A 12,353-nucleotide genomic window follows, 5' to 3' on the forward strand; every position below is an offset into this window, starting at 1 on the left:
TGCTGAGCAAGGAGCCCAATGCGGGGCTGGATCCCGGGACTCCAGGATCATGACTTGAGCTGAAGGCTGGTACTTAACCAACTAAGCCACCCAGGTGCCCCTGGAAGGAATTTTAAAGGAAAAAAGAAACTGCTGATGGGAAGGTTAAAATCTGAAATGATACAGGAAGACGGGCTGGTGTTAAAAAAGCAATATAGAAGTGGGGTGGGGGGAGAGTCCTTCATCCCACCTAATTGGGTCACCCAAAGAATCCGGTCTTCCCACCGCATCTGAGAAGACAATTCTAAAAAGCACATCTGAAAGGTGGAGCTAAAACCCATGTAGAAGTCGTTTTAGGGAACGTTAAACCTCGTTAAGTGGCTGTCCGGCCTGCACCCCTGGCTCTGGAAGAGGTCTCGCCAGGGTCTCGTCGTCGCCGCGGTCCGAGCTCGCGGGGCGACCTTTCCTGCGGACGCGCTGGTCCTGGCACCCGCGGTCCGCCAGGCCAGAACCCACGACTGAAACATCGCGGGGCCGCGCCAGGTCTCGGGAAAGGGGCCAATGGCCCGCCAGGCTTCCCGGCCTGGAAAGGCAGAGGGCGCCTGGGCCGGCCGCGCTGGGCCCGGAGGAATCACTCCCGCGCCACCAGGCCAGACCTCTTTCCGCCGGGCCGCTCCGCGCGCGCGGGGAAGGCGGAGCCTCGGAAGCCCCCGGCACGCCCAGCGCCCGGATATTTGCATATTTCGTAGCCTCGGGCTCCGCCTGGGGAGATGCTCTGTCTGAAGACCCTGCGCGCCTGGCTGGACCGGGCTTCTCCGCATTTTACCCTGTTTCCCACCCTTCCTGCGCTGGAGACCGCGAGGTGAGTAGCCCTCAGAGGATACTAAGGGCCCAGAGCGAGTTTTTGTTGTTTGTGTTCTAGTTCTCAAAAGAACTGGAGGGTGTTGCTACTGTGGGCTTCGTTAGCATCGCGAAAATTGAGAACCACCAGATCCTACTGACTGGAAAATACAACCGCCTGCTCAAAGTGCACACTGCCTGTGGCTTTTTTAAAAACTTATCAGCCATCGGCTTGTTATCTCGCCCTCCACTCTGGTGATTTGTTGCCCTAAAAGATTAATATCAGAAAGCCACCATTTCCTTTAGCCTCCAGTCAAGAAACGGACACCAGTGCACAGAGAGAAGACAACTACCTTCCTTAGCCTGGTTAACCTCTGTTTTCACTGAGACTGACACCCCACTCCTCCACTCTATAAGGGGAACTCCACCTGACGTTATTGCTGCTGAAAACTGCTGTCATAAAATTCTGGCTTACTGTTTCTCTCGTAGAATGAAATATTTCACTCTATTTTTTTTTTAAGACTGTATTTATTTATTTATTTATTTATTTGACAGAGCGCGCGCACAAGCAGGTGGAGCAGCAGGCAGAGGGAGAGGGAGAAGTAGACTCCCCGCTGAGCAGGGAGCCCTGTGTGGGCTTGACCCCAGGAGCATGGGATCATGACCTGAGCCTAAGGCAGATGCTTAACCAACCACCCAGGCGCTCTTGAAACATTTTGCTTTAGCAAATACCTGTGTGGCTTCTCTGGGCCAAGCAGACATAGGAACAAGAAATACAAATATGAATTATTTGTTTCTGCCATTCAGCACCTCAAAATCCAGTGAATCAGAATATACTTAAGTGATTAGGTACTGTGATTTGTGCTATACTATTGATGTGAGCAAAGTGGCTGATTCACATAATATATTTTCTAGAATATTAATATCTTTAGAATTATTACCCTATTGACTAGAGTTTTGCTTTTTTTTTTAAGGATTTCTATAGAAGTGGGGAAAAGTCTGTGATGTAGGTCTGTCTTGGAGCTACTCTAAAAATTGCTGTGCTGCATATAGAAGGTTGGCATTCACATCCATTCCTACCTACATCTAGTATGCCTTCATGTACAGAACAACCTGGAAAACTAAAAACACTTCCTAGACTCCATTCCAGCTAGAGCTCTAGATGTAAAATTAGGGTCTGGCAAGTGGATGAACTTGTCTGAAATTTCAAAAGCAGAGGTGAGGTACAAGAAATCTCCCTGCTATTTTTGGCTGTTTGCTATTGGCAGGGAAGGTCCAGGAGATGGCAGTCCTTGTCTTCAGAACTGTGGGTATGGGGAGAGACTGAACAGCAGCAGTGACAACCAGACTCAGCATTGTCATGTCATATCACCAGCTCTGTGGCTGTCAAGAAGCAGTTGAGGGAAGTGGTGAACCTTATGTTCCTTGTCCAGGCAGCTTCCAGATCCCAGCTCCTTGGAGTCACAGCTACAGTGGTGTTCTTGAACTCCATAGTCCTTGCCAGTCCTTCAGATTGTAGCAAAATTAGTAAATTCTTCAGGGGCTCATTGGTTAGTGTTCTAGATGTCATTCCTGGAGGCCCAGTCTAGAACCTGCACTTCTAGCCCTTTCAACATTCTCTAGCCTTTAAATAATTCACTTAATTCCCTGTGTAAATCCTCTTCCTGTTTAAAATACCTGAAGTGGCTTCAATTTCCTGTACTGGCTGATTAATATGTTTGCTATGTGGCTTCTGTCATATAGCAAATCTCTTCCATTTCTTTTTTTTTTTTTTTTTAAGATTTTTATTTATTTATTTATTTGACAGACAGAGATCACAAGTAGGCAGAGAGGCAGGCAGAGAGGAAAGGGAGCCAGATGCAGGCGATCCCAGGACTCTGGGACCATGACCCGAGCCAAAGGCAGAGGCTTTAACCCACTGAGCCACCCAGGCACCCCTCTCTCCCATTTCTTTAGATGGGAAATGAAACCATGAGATTAATTCAGGGGCTTGCAGTGATGTGAATGCCCTCATTTGGGCTCCACCCTCTACAGTTGCCACAGACCACCCCCACACATTTGAGTTTGGCCCCTGAAGGTATTTGAGTTTGTAACCCTCTGACTAGGTTAACTCTGAATTCTCCTGCTCTACAAATGTAACATAAAATGCTTCACTTAAAACTTCTACAGAGTATGTTCCGTAACAAAGGATTGTTGAATATCTATTTAGTATTTTCTAGCCTTGTTGATAACTGGTAGGCCAGCGAATCTTGGTCAGCACACAAACACTAATGATAGAACACATCGTTCCTCTGAGAGAAAAGGATTTATAGCTTTTTCTACACAAAGCCTCAGAACTTTGTATATGGGAAAACAGAGCTACCTATATATGCACTTGTGTAATGAGGGAGTGTTCTAAGTGTTTTGTAGTTTTGTGTCACACATGTTAAGAAGAGTACAATTATGAGAAATTTTAAAGAGTTTTTAACAGCCTTCTAAAGTCATTGAGTGTCTCTTATCCATATAATAAAATCTCTTTACCTTTTTTAGAAATCTATTTTATTTATTTTCTATTTTATTTAATTTATTTTTAAATTTATTTTTATTTATTTTTTATTTTATTTATTTTTATTTAGTTAGTTTAGATTAAAAGGCTTGAATTTGGCACTCTTCCTTATCTGTGCTTTTCAGTACAGTATATGTATGCTTTTTTTCTCAAGGAAAATCTTATGAAAGGAAGATAAAGCACGGGGAATACTCTATTAATACTGTATTAGGATTTTCTGTGACAGAGGCATTATCACCATTTTACAGTTGGGGAAAAAAACCTATCCAGACTGGCTAACTAACTTGCCCCAAATGGCCCAATCAGGAGGCAGTGACACAAGGATTTACATTCAGGGTTTTCATCTCCATCTTCCTCTGACTGCTCCACATTTTTGCAGCACTATGCTAATTATATTCTAATTAATGTAAATGTGCATAGAATTCCCTACATGCACTTTTCCTTTTCTCTCCTCATCCAATGGTGCCCAACAGCCTCGCCCGCAGATTCTATTGGCGATAAGTAAATCATGCTCAGCCCTAAGCCAACAGCTGGCATAAAGGAATGGTGGCACAGAGATTGAGTTAGACCAAGCATGATTTATCCCTAGGGGTGGAGAAGGTACACACTGGCATACCTGAGTAATGGCTCTTAATAGGTAATAGGTTGCGTTGCCACACTTGGGGAGATTGAATCTTGGAAATTCTGATTTCAGTAGGCCTAGAGGTAGTATTTTAAACTTTGAATTAAATGCATTTGTCCTTGGTAGGGAAAGGAATTAGAAAGCAGAGAAGCAAGTGTTGGGTCCCTTCTCACTAAGAATAATTTGCTTGTTTTCATATCTCATTACATAGTGTTTTACTTCATAATGATTCAACCAAATCGCTGTACCAGCTAACCAAATAGAACAGCAGTTGTTTTCCTTTGATTACTTGGTCTTGTGTGGTCGGCACACCTAACACTTTCAGATAAGGTCATTCTGTTCCGGGAAACATTCTTAGTCATTTTAGTAATTAATGCAAGGAAATTTTAACTTGACCTTCACTTGACCTGAATTTCTCACTGCTGGGTAGGTATCCTTTTGGGGAATGAACATGAGATCAAAGTTGATTAGCAGAATCCAGAAACTGGAAGGTTTCTGTATGTTGCACACAGACACTATATCAGACTGCGAAACTCCACTTTCAAAACAAGTGATAAACAACAAAGGTAGGAGTTTTTGTTGTCATTACAGTGTACTTAATAAAGAGTTGTGGAGATGTTCTTTCAAATGTATGATTATAGCACATAAGTACTCTAGCCATGTATATAAATTCTCATTAAGATTACCCCATTAAGTATTGGTCTGTCCCCAGCTCAGAGAAAATAACAAGAATTACCAGCCTTTATCTGTGTAATGATTCCTTTACAGTAATTTAGCTGATAGCAATAAGCATATTTTACTTGACCAAGAGCCTGTGGACATTCACAAATTGAGAGCTCTTTTATTTCCTCTAGAATATTACAGAAAGTACTTTTAAACATTTAGATTACTAAAATAATCCACAAAAGAGAAGGCTGACTTAACAGACATCTTTCTATATGTGAAAACATATTTACAAAAGTGGTTTTCAAAATGTGCTTCACTTGCCAGAGGAATAGGGGTCAGTGGACAGGACTCCTGCAGCTCCATCTTTATTGGTCCTATGTGTTAGATTTCAAGATAAGGTTTTATTTGATGAAAGATTTCTTTATTTAAAAAATATTTAAAACTGCTGTAGAAGATGTTAGGCACTTCTCCATCTTCTTAGAAAAACACAAAAACAAACAAACAAACATAAAAATACCTTAAATTGTAGCATCAGGATTGAGTTACCTAAAATAAAATTACTAGATTTTATCTCTGAAAAATATTATTACTGAGAAAAGCTGTATCATTTTCTTTTCACTAAAAGTTTAAGAATTATATAGCTTTTAAAAATGTATTTTGAATTGCATAAGAAAATCTTCTTATCATAAACATCCTAACAATGCAAAAATATGGAGAATAAAAATGAAATTCCCTCTAATTCCATTTCCTTCCCCAAAGACAACTACTATTAACAGACTTTTTCAATTTATTTACATACATATACATATACATAATCATTCATATTCTTGATCTGTTATTCTTGGTCTATAATTTTCTCTCAAGTTTAGAGGAAGGATTTAGGAGACTGTTCTTTTCAAGTCCACAGCTCTATGATTTTGGTGGCATATGTCCCTAGTATTGCAACATGAAGTGCAAATTAAGCCAATATGGTTTCTAAGCATGTAGGTCAGTTCTGTAGGAAATTCTGTATACTGGGAATGTTAAAGAGAGGCATAAGTGGCCAACAACCTTTGCGTATGTTTTCAGAAAACTCTTGACCTGTTAGTCAAGAATCACAACAGTTATAACAGCGACATCCTTTGGCTTAGTTCAAAACACATTCTTCTATTGAAATCTATATTTGTGTCACAGAACTTTAATTAAATTAACATGATTTACTGAATTACGAAATCTATAAAATTCTACCATTTGACATGAGATAAATTTTTTCTAATATGGTTTATTGTTGTATATTGGTCTGCATAATGCAATATCTTGATTGAGAGCAGAAAAAAAATTTCTTCTGTTTGTAGACACTTTTAGTATTTATCTAAAATGTGCTTTGCCTTCTTACTTCTCAGTAACATTTTTTATATACAAAAATATCTCAAAACATCTTAGTTTAACTGATTTTAAAAAAAAGTTCCTTGATCCTTAGAATCTTAAGATATATTAAAATGGCAAGTTGCCACTTAGCCAATTAATTAATAATTCATAATATGTAAATAATATTTGTCTTGAGTACAGATTAAAAGTTCCTGTCTCATTTATTTTGTCACCAATGTTGTGCAACCTAAATGGATTGGTAAATTTTGTTGTTTATAATAAACTGTATAACAGTCATAACAATGAGAAAGAGTAAAGCTAAAGATATTACAGGATAGAAAATAAAAATATTTTCTTATAGGATATGTTTCCAAACTTACAATTAATTATGGCTATATATGAGTAGGATTCTAAACAAAATGTTACAGCAAAAATATAAAATATAATGCAATGATTTGGTAGAAATGACATGAAATCAAAGATACAGATTAAAGAATTCTCTCATTTCACAAATTTTTACAGTTTTACTATGATACTTGGCTGATACTGGCTGTGTTTATTGAAAATAGTTATTTAGCTTCTCTAGCCTTTAGTTTTCTCATACAAATATTAAAGATATTGAACCAGGTAATTTCTAAAGGCCTTTCCAACTTTTATTATCCCATTAAATTGTGATTCTTAATTACTAGGAAACCATCTAGTCTTTCCATATTTCCCCACTTTTTATTTTTTTATTCAAGACATCCAAGCACCTCCGGCTCGATCCCAGGACCTGGGATCATGACCTGAGCCAAAGGCAGAGGCTTTAACCCACTGAGCCACCCAGGTGCCCCGAAGTATTTCTTTTAAATTAACCTTCTGGATAACTGATACCTATTTTATTGAATACCACATTTTCTAAACATTCTCTTTACATTTCTAAGCCATACTATATACTTTAATGACTCCTAAAACAGAAAATATTAGCACATCATTTTTTTTCTTTCATTTTCTTGAAGATGTAAAATCATCTTCCTAAACATCTGTCATTATACAGGGGATCCTTCCGGGTAATTCAGGTATGAAGGTTCTTACTGAGAATTCATTTGGTGGCAAGTGACAGAAATCCAACTCAAACTGGTAAGGAATTTATTGGCTTAGCTATAACTGAAAAGGAGCTGCTTCCAGGTATATCAACAATGTGGTTATCAATTTGAGGCTTTCCCTTTCTCTCCTTCCATATTAAGTCACTTCATTCTTTGGAAGGCTTTTCTGTATATCACAAGGATTGCCAGTAGTGAGTCTGGGCTTAGCAAACCCAACAAAAAGAAAGCTCTTTCTCAGTGGTTCCAGTGAACACCTTAAAGCTGACTCATTGGCCAGGTGTGGATCACATTCTCATGCCTAAAACAATCATTGTGACTGGGAAAGAAGTTCCCTCATTGGCCAGGCTTGTCCTTATCTTCAGAGCATTGGTAGAGCATGGGGATTGGGAAGGTAAGGAGGACATGAGTTTCAAATGAACCACATAGATGGAGAAAAGAGGAGATGGGGATTATACAAAAGAAAATAATATGCTAGAACCAAAAAGCCAGGGAGAAAGAAGCTTGGCAGGCCAAAACTGCAAATATGGAAAAGATATTTATCCCTATTTTTTTAGCCTTAAATTTCTATCTTTCTGTCTCCTTCCTGTCAGCTATCACTCATGCTGCTCTCAGTTTGCCTATCACAAACTCTTCCTATATTTTAACTTCTAAATCATATCTTCTGTGGGTTTGGAAACCAGATGAGCAAAGTCATTTGAGTTGAGAGTTAGTGGACTCTGAGAGCTTCTCCATAAGTTAGGAGTATAAACTTGCTGCTTTTTAATTGATTTCATGACATATTTTAGACTCTTTAAAAGGTCATTTTTGCATATTCTCTGATTTCTTTGCCAAAACTGTCTTCATGGTAGAGGATACACTATTGTAATGTCAAGACTCGAAATTCCCACAAATTGCATATATTGTGCAACATGCCAAGTTTGGGTTATTTACATTAAAAGAGAGTAGAATAACTAATAAAGTAAATTCTCAAGGCTCCAATTTAGCCAATAGTTTCTGTCTATTAGGACTTGTTAGCTATTTTAAAATATTCTTCATAAATGGCATAATTGGCTGATTTTGGAAATTTAATAAAGGAGTTGATTCTAGTGACATTGCCCAGGAGTTCTTTTATAATTCTACTAGCAAGACAGATGAAGAAATGACAACGATGAATCAAGAAGCTGGCCTTGAAATAAAGAGGTAAAAGGCATCATCAAAGAAAATCAATGGGATTAAGTAGTAAATTCTGCAAGACAAGGTGGGGGGGGGACCCTGCCCTGCTTAATAAGGAAAGCAAAAAGAATCTTAGAGATTTATATTAATTAGGGAAAAGGATTTGAGTGGCTCATAACCAACACTATTGAATGTTTACCATATGCATGGTTGGAACCATTCTTATCTCCATTTTATAGATAAGGAATTAGTTACAAGGAGGCTAAGAACTTTGGTATATGATGGAACTAGACTATAGACCCACCTTTCTTCAACTCCACACCCAGCAGACATCACCACTTACTATATGAGGGGACATTGTCTGCATAGAGTAAAGGCCAAGTGCCGTTGTTTGGGATGTGATATCCTGATGTTCCAGCCTCATTTCCCATTGCTCTCAGCCTCCCAGCACATGCTGCAACAAAGTTTCCCCTTACATCCCCCTGGCTTCCATACCTCCATACCTTTAAGACAAGGGTTCTCTGAACCCAATATTTTTTCTGTCAAAATGCCATTCTTTCTCATTGTGAGTCTAAATTTTGGAATGAGTTTATAAATTTTAAAAATCATATCTGCATTTATACACACATATATAATTATACATACATGAATTTGTTATATATGATACATAATAAAAATCAAACTGAAGGTTTTTTGAGATGCCAAACTGGCCAACATTGTATTTTATAAGGAAGAAAAATAGTGGTTGTGGTGATAATGATGGTGGTAGTGATGGAAAGGGTATAATTTTCTTTGGAATATTAAATGCAAACATCTTGGCAATTTGTTAATAGAAAATGATTCCTTGAGGCAGGGGTCCTGTCTAATTAATCCTTGTCTTTATGGCCTAGTGTAGTGTGTAGGACATCTTAGGTATGTGTTGAATTCGATTATCCCTTCCCCCACATAATTTTCTCTTTGCTTCTACCAGGGTTTATAGTTCATACCTCCATTAAAATATCTTCATACTTGTTGCATTTGGAGTAAGATTGATTACTAGTAAAAAGAACACTTGACTAACAGTGATTTCAACAATTGCATCAAAGTTTGGCATCCTAGATTGATGGAGCAATTCAAGGATATCATCAAGGAACCAGCTCTTCCTATCTTAATTATCACCCTTAGTGTAGGGCTTTTAATTCTCACGGTTAAGAGAGGACCACTGGCCTTCCAGATGGTATATCTACATTCTAGGGAGGAGAAAGAGAAATGTTAAAGGACAAAGAGTAAACAGTATGATCCTCAAAAAGCCTTGCTTTATTGTCTGGGAATGAAAGCCCTACCCAGGGACTCTCAATTATATCTCATCACACAGAACTGCGACACTTGACCACCAGGAGTTGCCAAAATGAATAGGAATTGGAGTTTTTGGCTTTTCAGCCTATAGCATGGGAAGTCAAGGGCAAAGAGATTGAAGTAGTTGTTTATGGAGTCAACTATAAGTCTGTCCTACAGGGTTATTTTGGTTACTTCATGTAAGTTTGTTTTTCCTGGTATATTGTCAACCTACAGAGAACAAAAATATGTTTTGGTAATCTCCAAATTACCCACAATGACTGTCAACGGACAAGGCATCTAAGACATTGTGGCCATTCAATCAATGTTGTATTATTTTCACTTTAGTTTAGAAATATGAACATGAAGGAATTAATGATTCTAGTTTATCTGAAAATGATGGAATCCATAGATTTCTCTTCAGTGACTCATTTCAACATTGAAAAATTACTTGGAGCTTTCCTGTTTCATCAATTTGGCCCATTAAAGAGAATAATTTAACAATAATATTTCTTGGCATATTAGAAGAATAACTCAAAAACAAGGTGGGAGAGAAACCATATAAAAATATTAATAAGGCCTTTACCAAGAGAGGTAAAGGTAAATAAGAATTAGTATAATATATTGCAATCAAAGGAAAGATTAGCAATTAAAAGTTAAGAATAGGGATTCCTGGGTGGCTCAGACAGTTGAACACCTGCCTTCAGCTCAGATCACGATCCCAGGGTCCTGGGAGAGTCCTGCATCCAGTAAGTAGCCTGCTTCTCCCTCTGCCTGCTGCTCCCCCTGCTTGTGCCCTCACTTGCTCTCTCTCTCTCTGAAAGATGAATAAATAAGTAAATTTTTAAAAAGAAAATTTTTTTGAAAGTTAAGAATAGTCCAATTTAAAGTATTTTAGACCTTGAGAGTTCTAAGGGAAAAAATAAGTGCAAGTCACTTGTTTAAATTGCTCAAAATGCTGCTAAATCCATTCATGTAAATCTCCACCTTGTTCTATATCTATACTATTTCTTCTTTAAAACAGATCCCATTCCTCTTCCCTGTATCATCTTTTTTCTAATTATAAGTCATGGGGGATGAAGATAAAGTCATTGAACATGAAGATGTGGAACCATCTTCAGGAATGGATCACACAGCTTCTGCATATCAAGAAATACAGGTAAACCTATGATCAAATGTAGAACATTCTAACCATTTCCTTCAGGAAGGTACTGTTTCCAAATCTATGATACATTTGTGTTCTCTTCATTCTCCATTACTCAGTTAATAATTCTCCCCATTCTTAATACCCAAACTTGTACAGTAGATTTAACTACCAGTTTTCCTGGTAGTCATTAGTAGCTAGACCCACATAAGGCTGGAAAAATAGAGAACCTGTGAAATGCTTTGTGCTCCCAACCTAACCCCTGGAATGGTTCTGGTTTCTCCCCTCTCTCTCTCTTTATTGCTTAAATTCAAGTAGATGAATGAATTTGAATTTGTTTTCACCACAAATAGTTCTCTTTTTCTGGACCACTTTGATATATTTACCAACTATTGCCTTGAATAATACCTTGAACAGGCTAATTTTAAACCCAGTACTACAAAACAAAATGGAATACTATGTGACTCAAGCATTTATAATGTTACCAATAGGGACTCAATGTTAAATACTCCTAAACATAGTTTTGGTTCCAAGCATTTACTCATTAGCTATTAATATAGCTGTGCATTTCCACTATAAAGTGTTAGCCTTGATTCTTGCAATGGAAATTTGATCTGTGATGTGATGGCTCTAACTATAAAAATGTACAGCAAATACATGGTTTTCTGTATTTAAGGTTTCTTAAATTGCTTTAATCACAGGAGGAAACAGTTATGAACTCCAAAGCAACAGACGCCAAAGAACCAACAGAAGGAAGTAACCTCCTGAATAGCCATGAAAAAAAGCTACAAAAAATACCAACTGAATCAAATAATTTGCAAAGACTAAGACAAACATTTTCTTGTCCCCCACATGGTTTTCTGGATAGAGGAATAACAAATGGTATGTAAATGGTAAAAAATAATTCAGAAAGAGAGGGTAAAAGATAAAATTGTTATAATGAGATATTCCAAAATAATATGGTTTAAAGGATAGAAAGAAGTTTACTTCTTTCACACATAAAAACTCCTGAGTGAACAATTTACATGGTACTTGGCTCTGCTCCACAAGTCACTGAGGGTCCCATGCTTATGGGTCCACCGTCTTCAACATAAGGTTTCCCACAGTGCTGTTGCCACTACCACTGTAGCAAGCAGGGAGAGGAAAAGAGCAGAGATCAATGACATTTTCCTTTTTTGTATCTGAGTAATTTCACAAGATTACATTAGGACTCCAGAAAGAAAAATGATGGAGAAATCGCTTGTAATCAGAAAAACACTACATAAATATTGGTTTCAATTATTATTAAATAATGGAACAAATGTCTGCACAAACACAGCACAATGTATCCTATCAAATGAATCCATCATTCTATAAGTAAGGATCCTCGTTTCCAATTCAACTTATTCCAGTATAACTACAATTACCTAAAATATTTGGGGGCTTTTTCTTTGGAAGTTTATCTCAGCACTATTTCAAATATTATCTTTAGGAATGGATTTGGTTTTTGGAGGCAGTCAAACATTATTTTGATAAAAGATGGATGTTCAGATTCAGTAATGCTATTTTTTGTTCAAAAAAGAAAGGTGTGTGTGTGTGTGTGTGTGTGTGTTAACTTTGTACATTGGAGGTTATGTAGTATAGCAGGAAAAAGGAGAAGGGGTTTGAAAATTGTCTATA

General features: G+C 37.8%; 1 protein-coding gene across 1 annotated transcript in view; it reads left to right on the plus strand.

Annotated features, from left to right (window-relative positions):
- The first annotated feature begins 752 nt into the window (after positions 1-752).
- The window catches only part of SLC9B2 (solute carrier family 9 member B2), a 58,049-nt gene continuing 46,448 nt past the window's right edge, over positions 753-12,353 (plus strand). The window contains exons 1-3 of the mRNA XM_044224379.1: positions 753-841; positions 10,575-10,709; positions 11,396-11,576. Of these exons, the coding sequence (XP_044080314.1) occupies positions 10,620-10,709; positions 11,396-11,576 (271 nt within the window). The 5' untranslated portion in view covers positions 753-841; positions 10,575-10,619. The remainder of the gene's footprint in view (positions 842-10,574; positions 10,710-11,395; positions 11,577-12,353) is intronic.

The sequence above is a fragment of the Neovison vison genome, chromosome 11, assembly GCF_020171115.1.
Source record: "Neovison vison isolate M4711 chromosome 11, ASM_NN_V1, whole genome shotgun sequence".
In the NCBI taxonomy this organism is placed as follows: Eukaryota; Metazoa; Chordata; class Mammalia; order Carnivora; family Mustelidae; genus Neogale; species Neogale vison.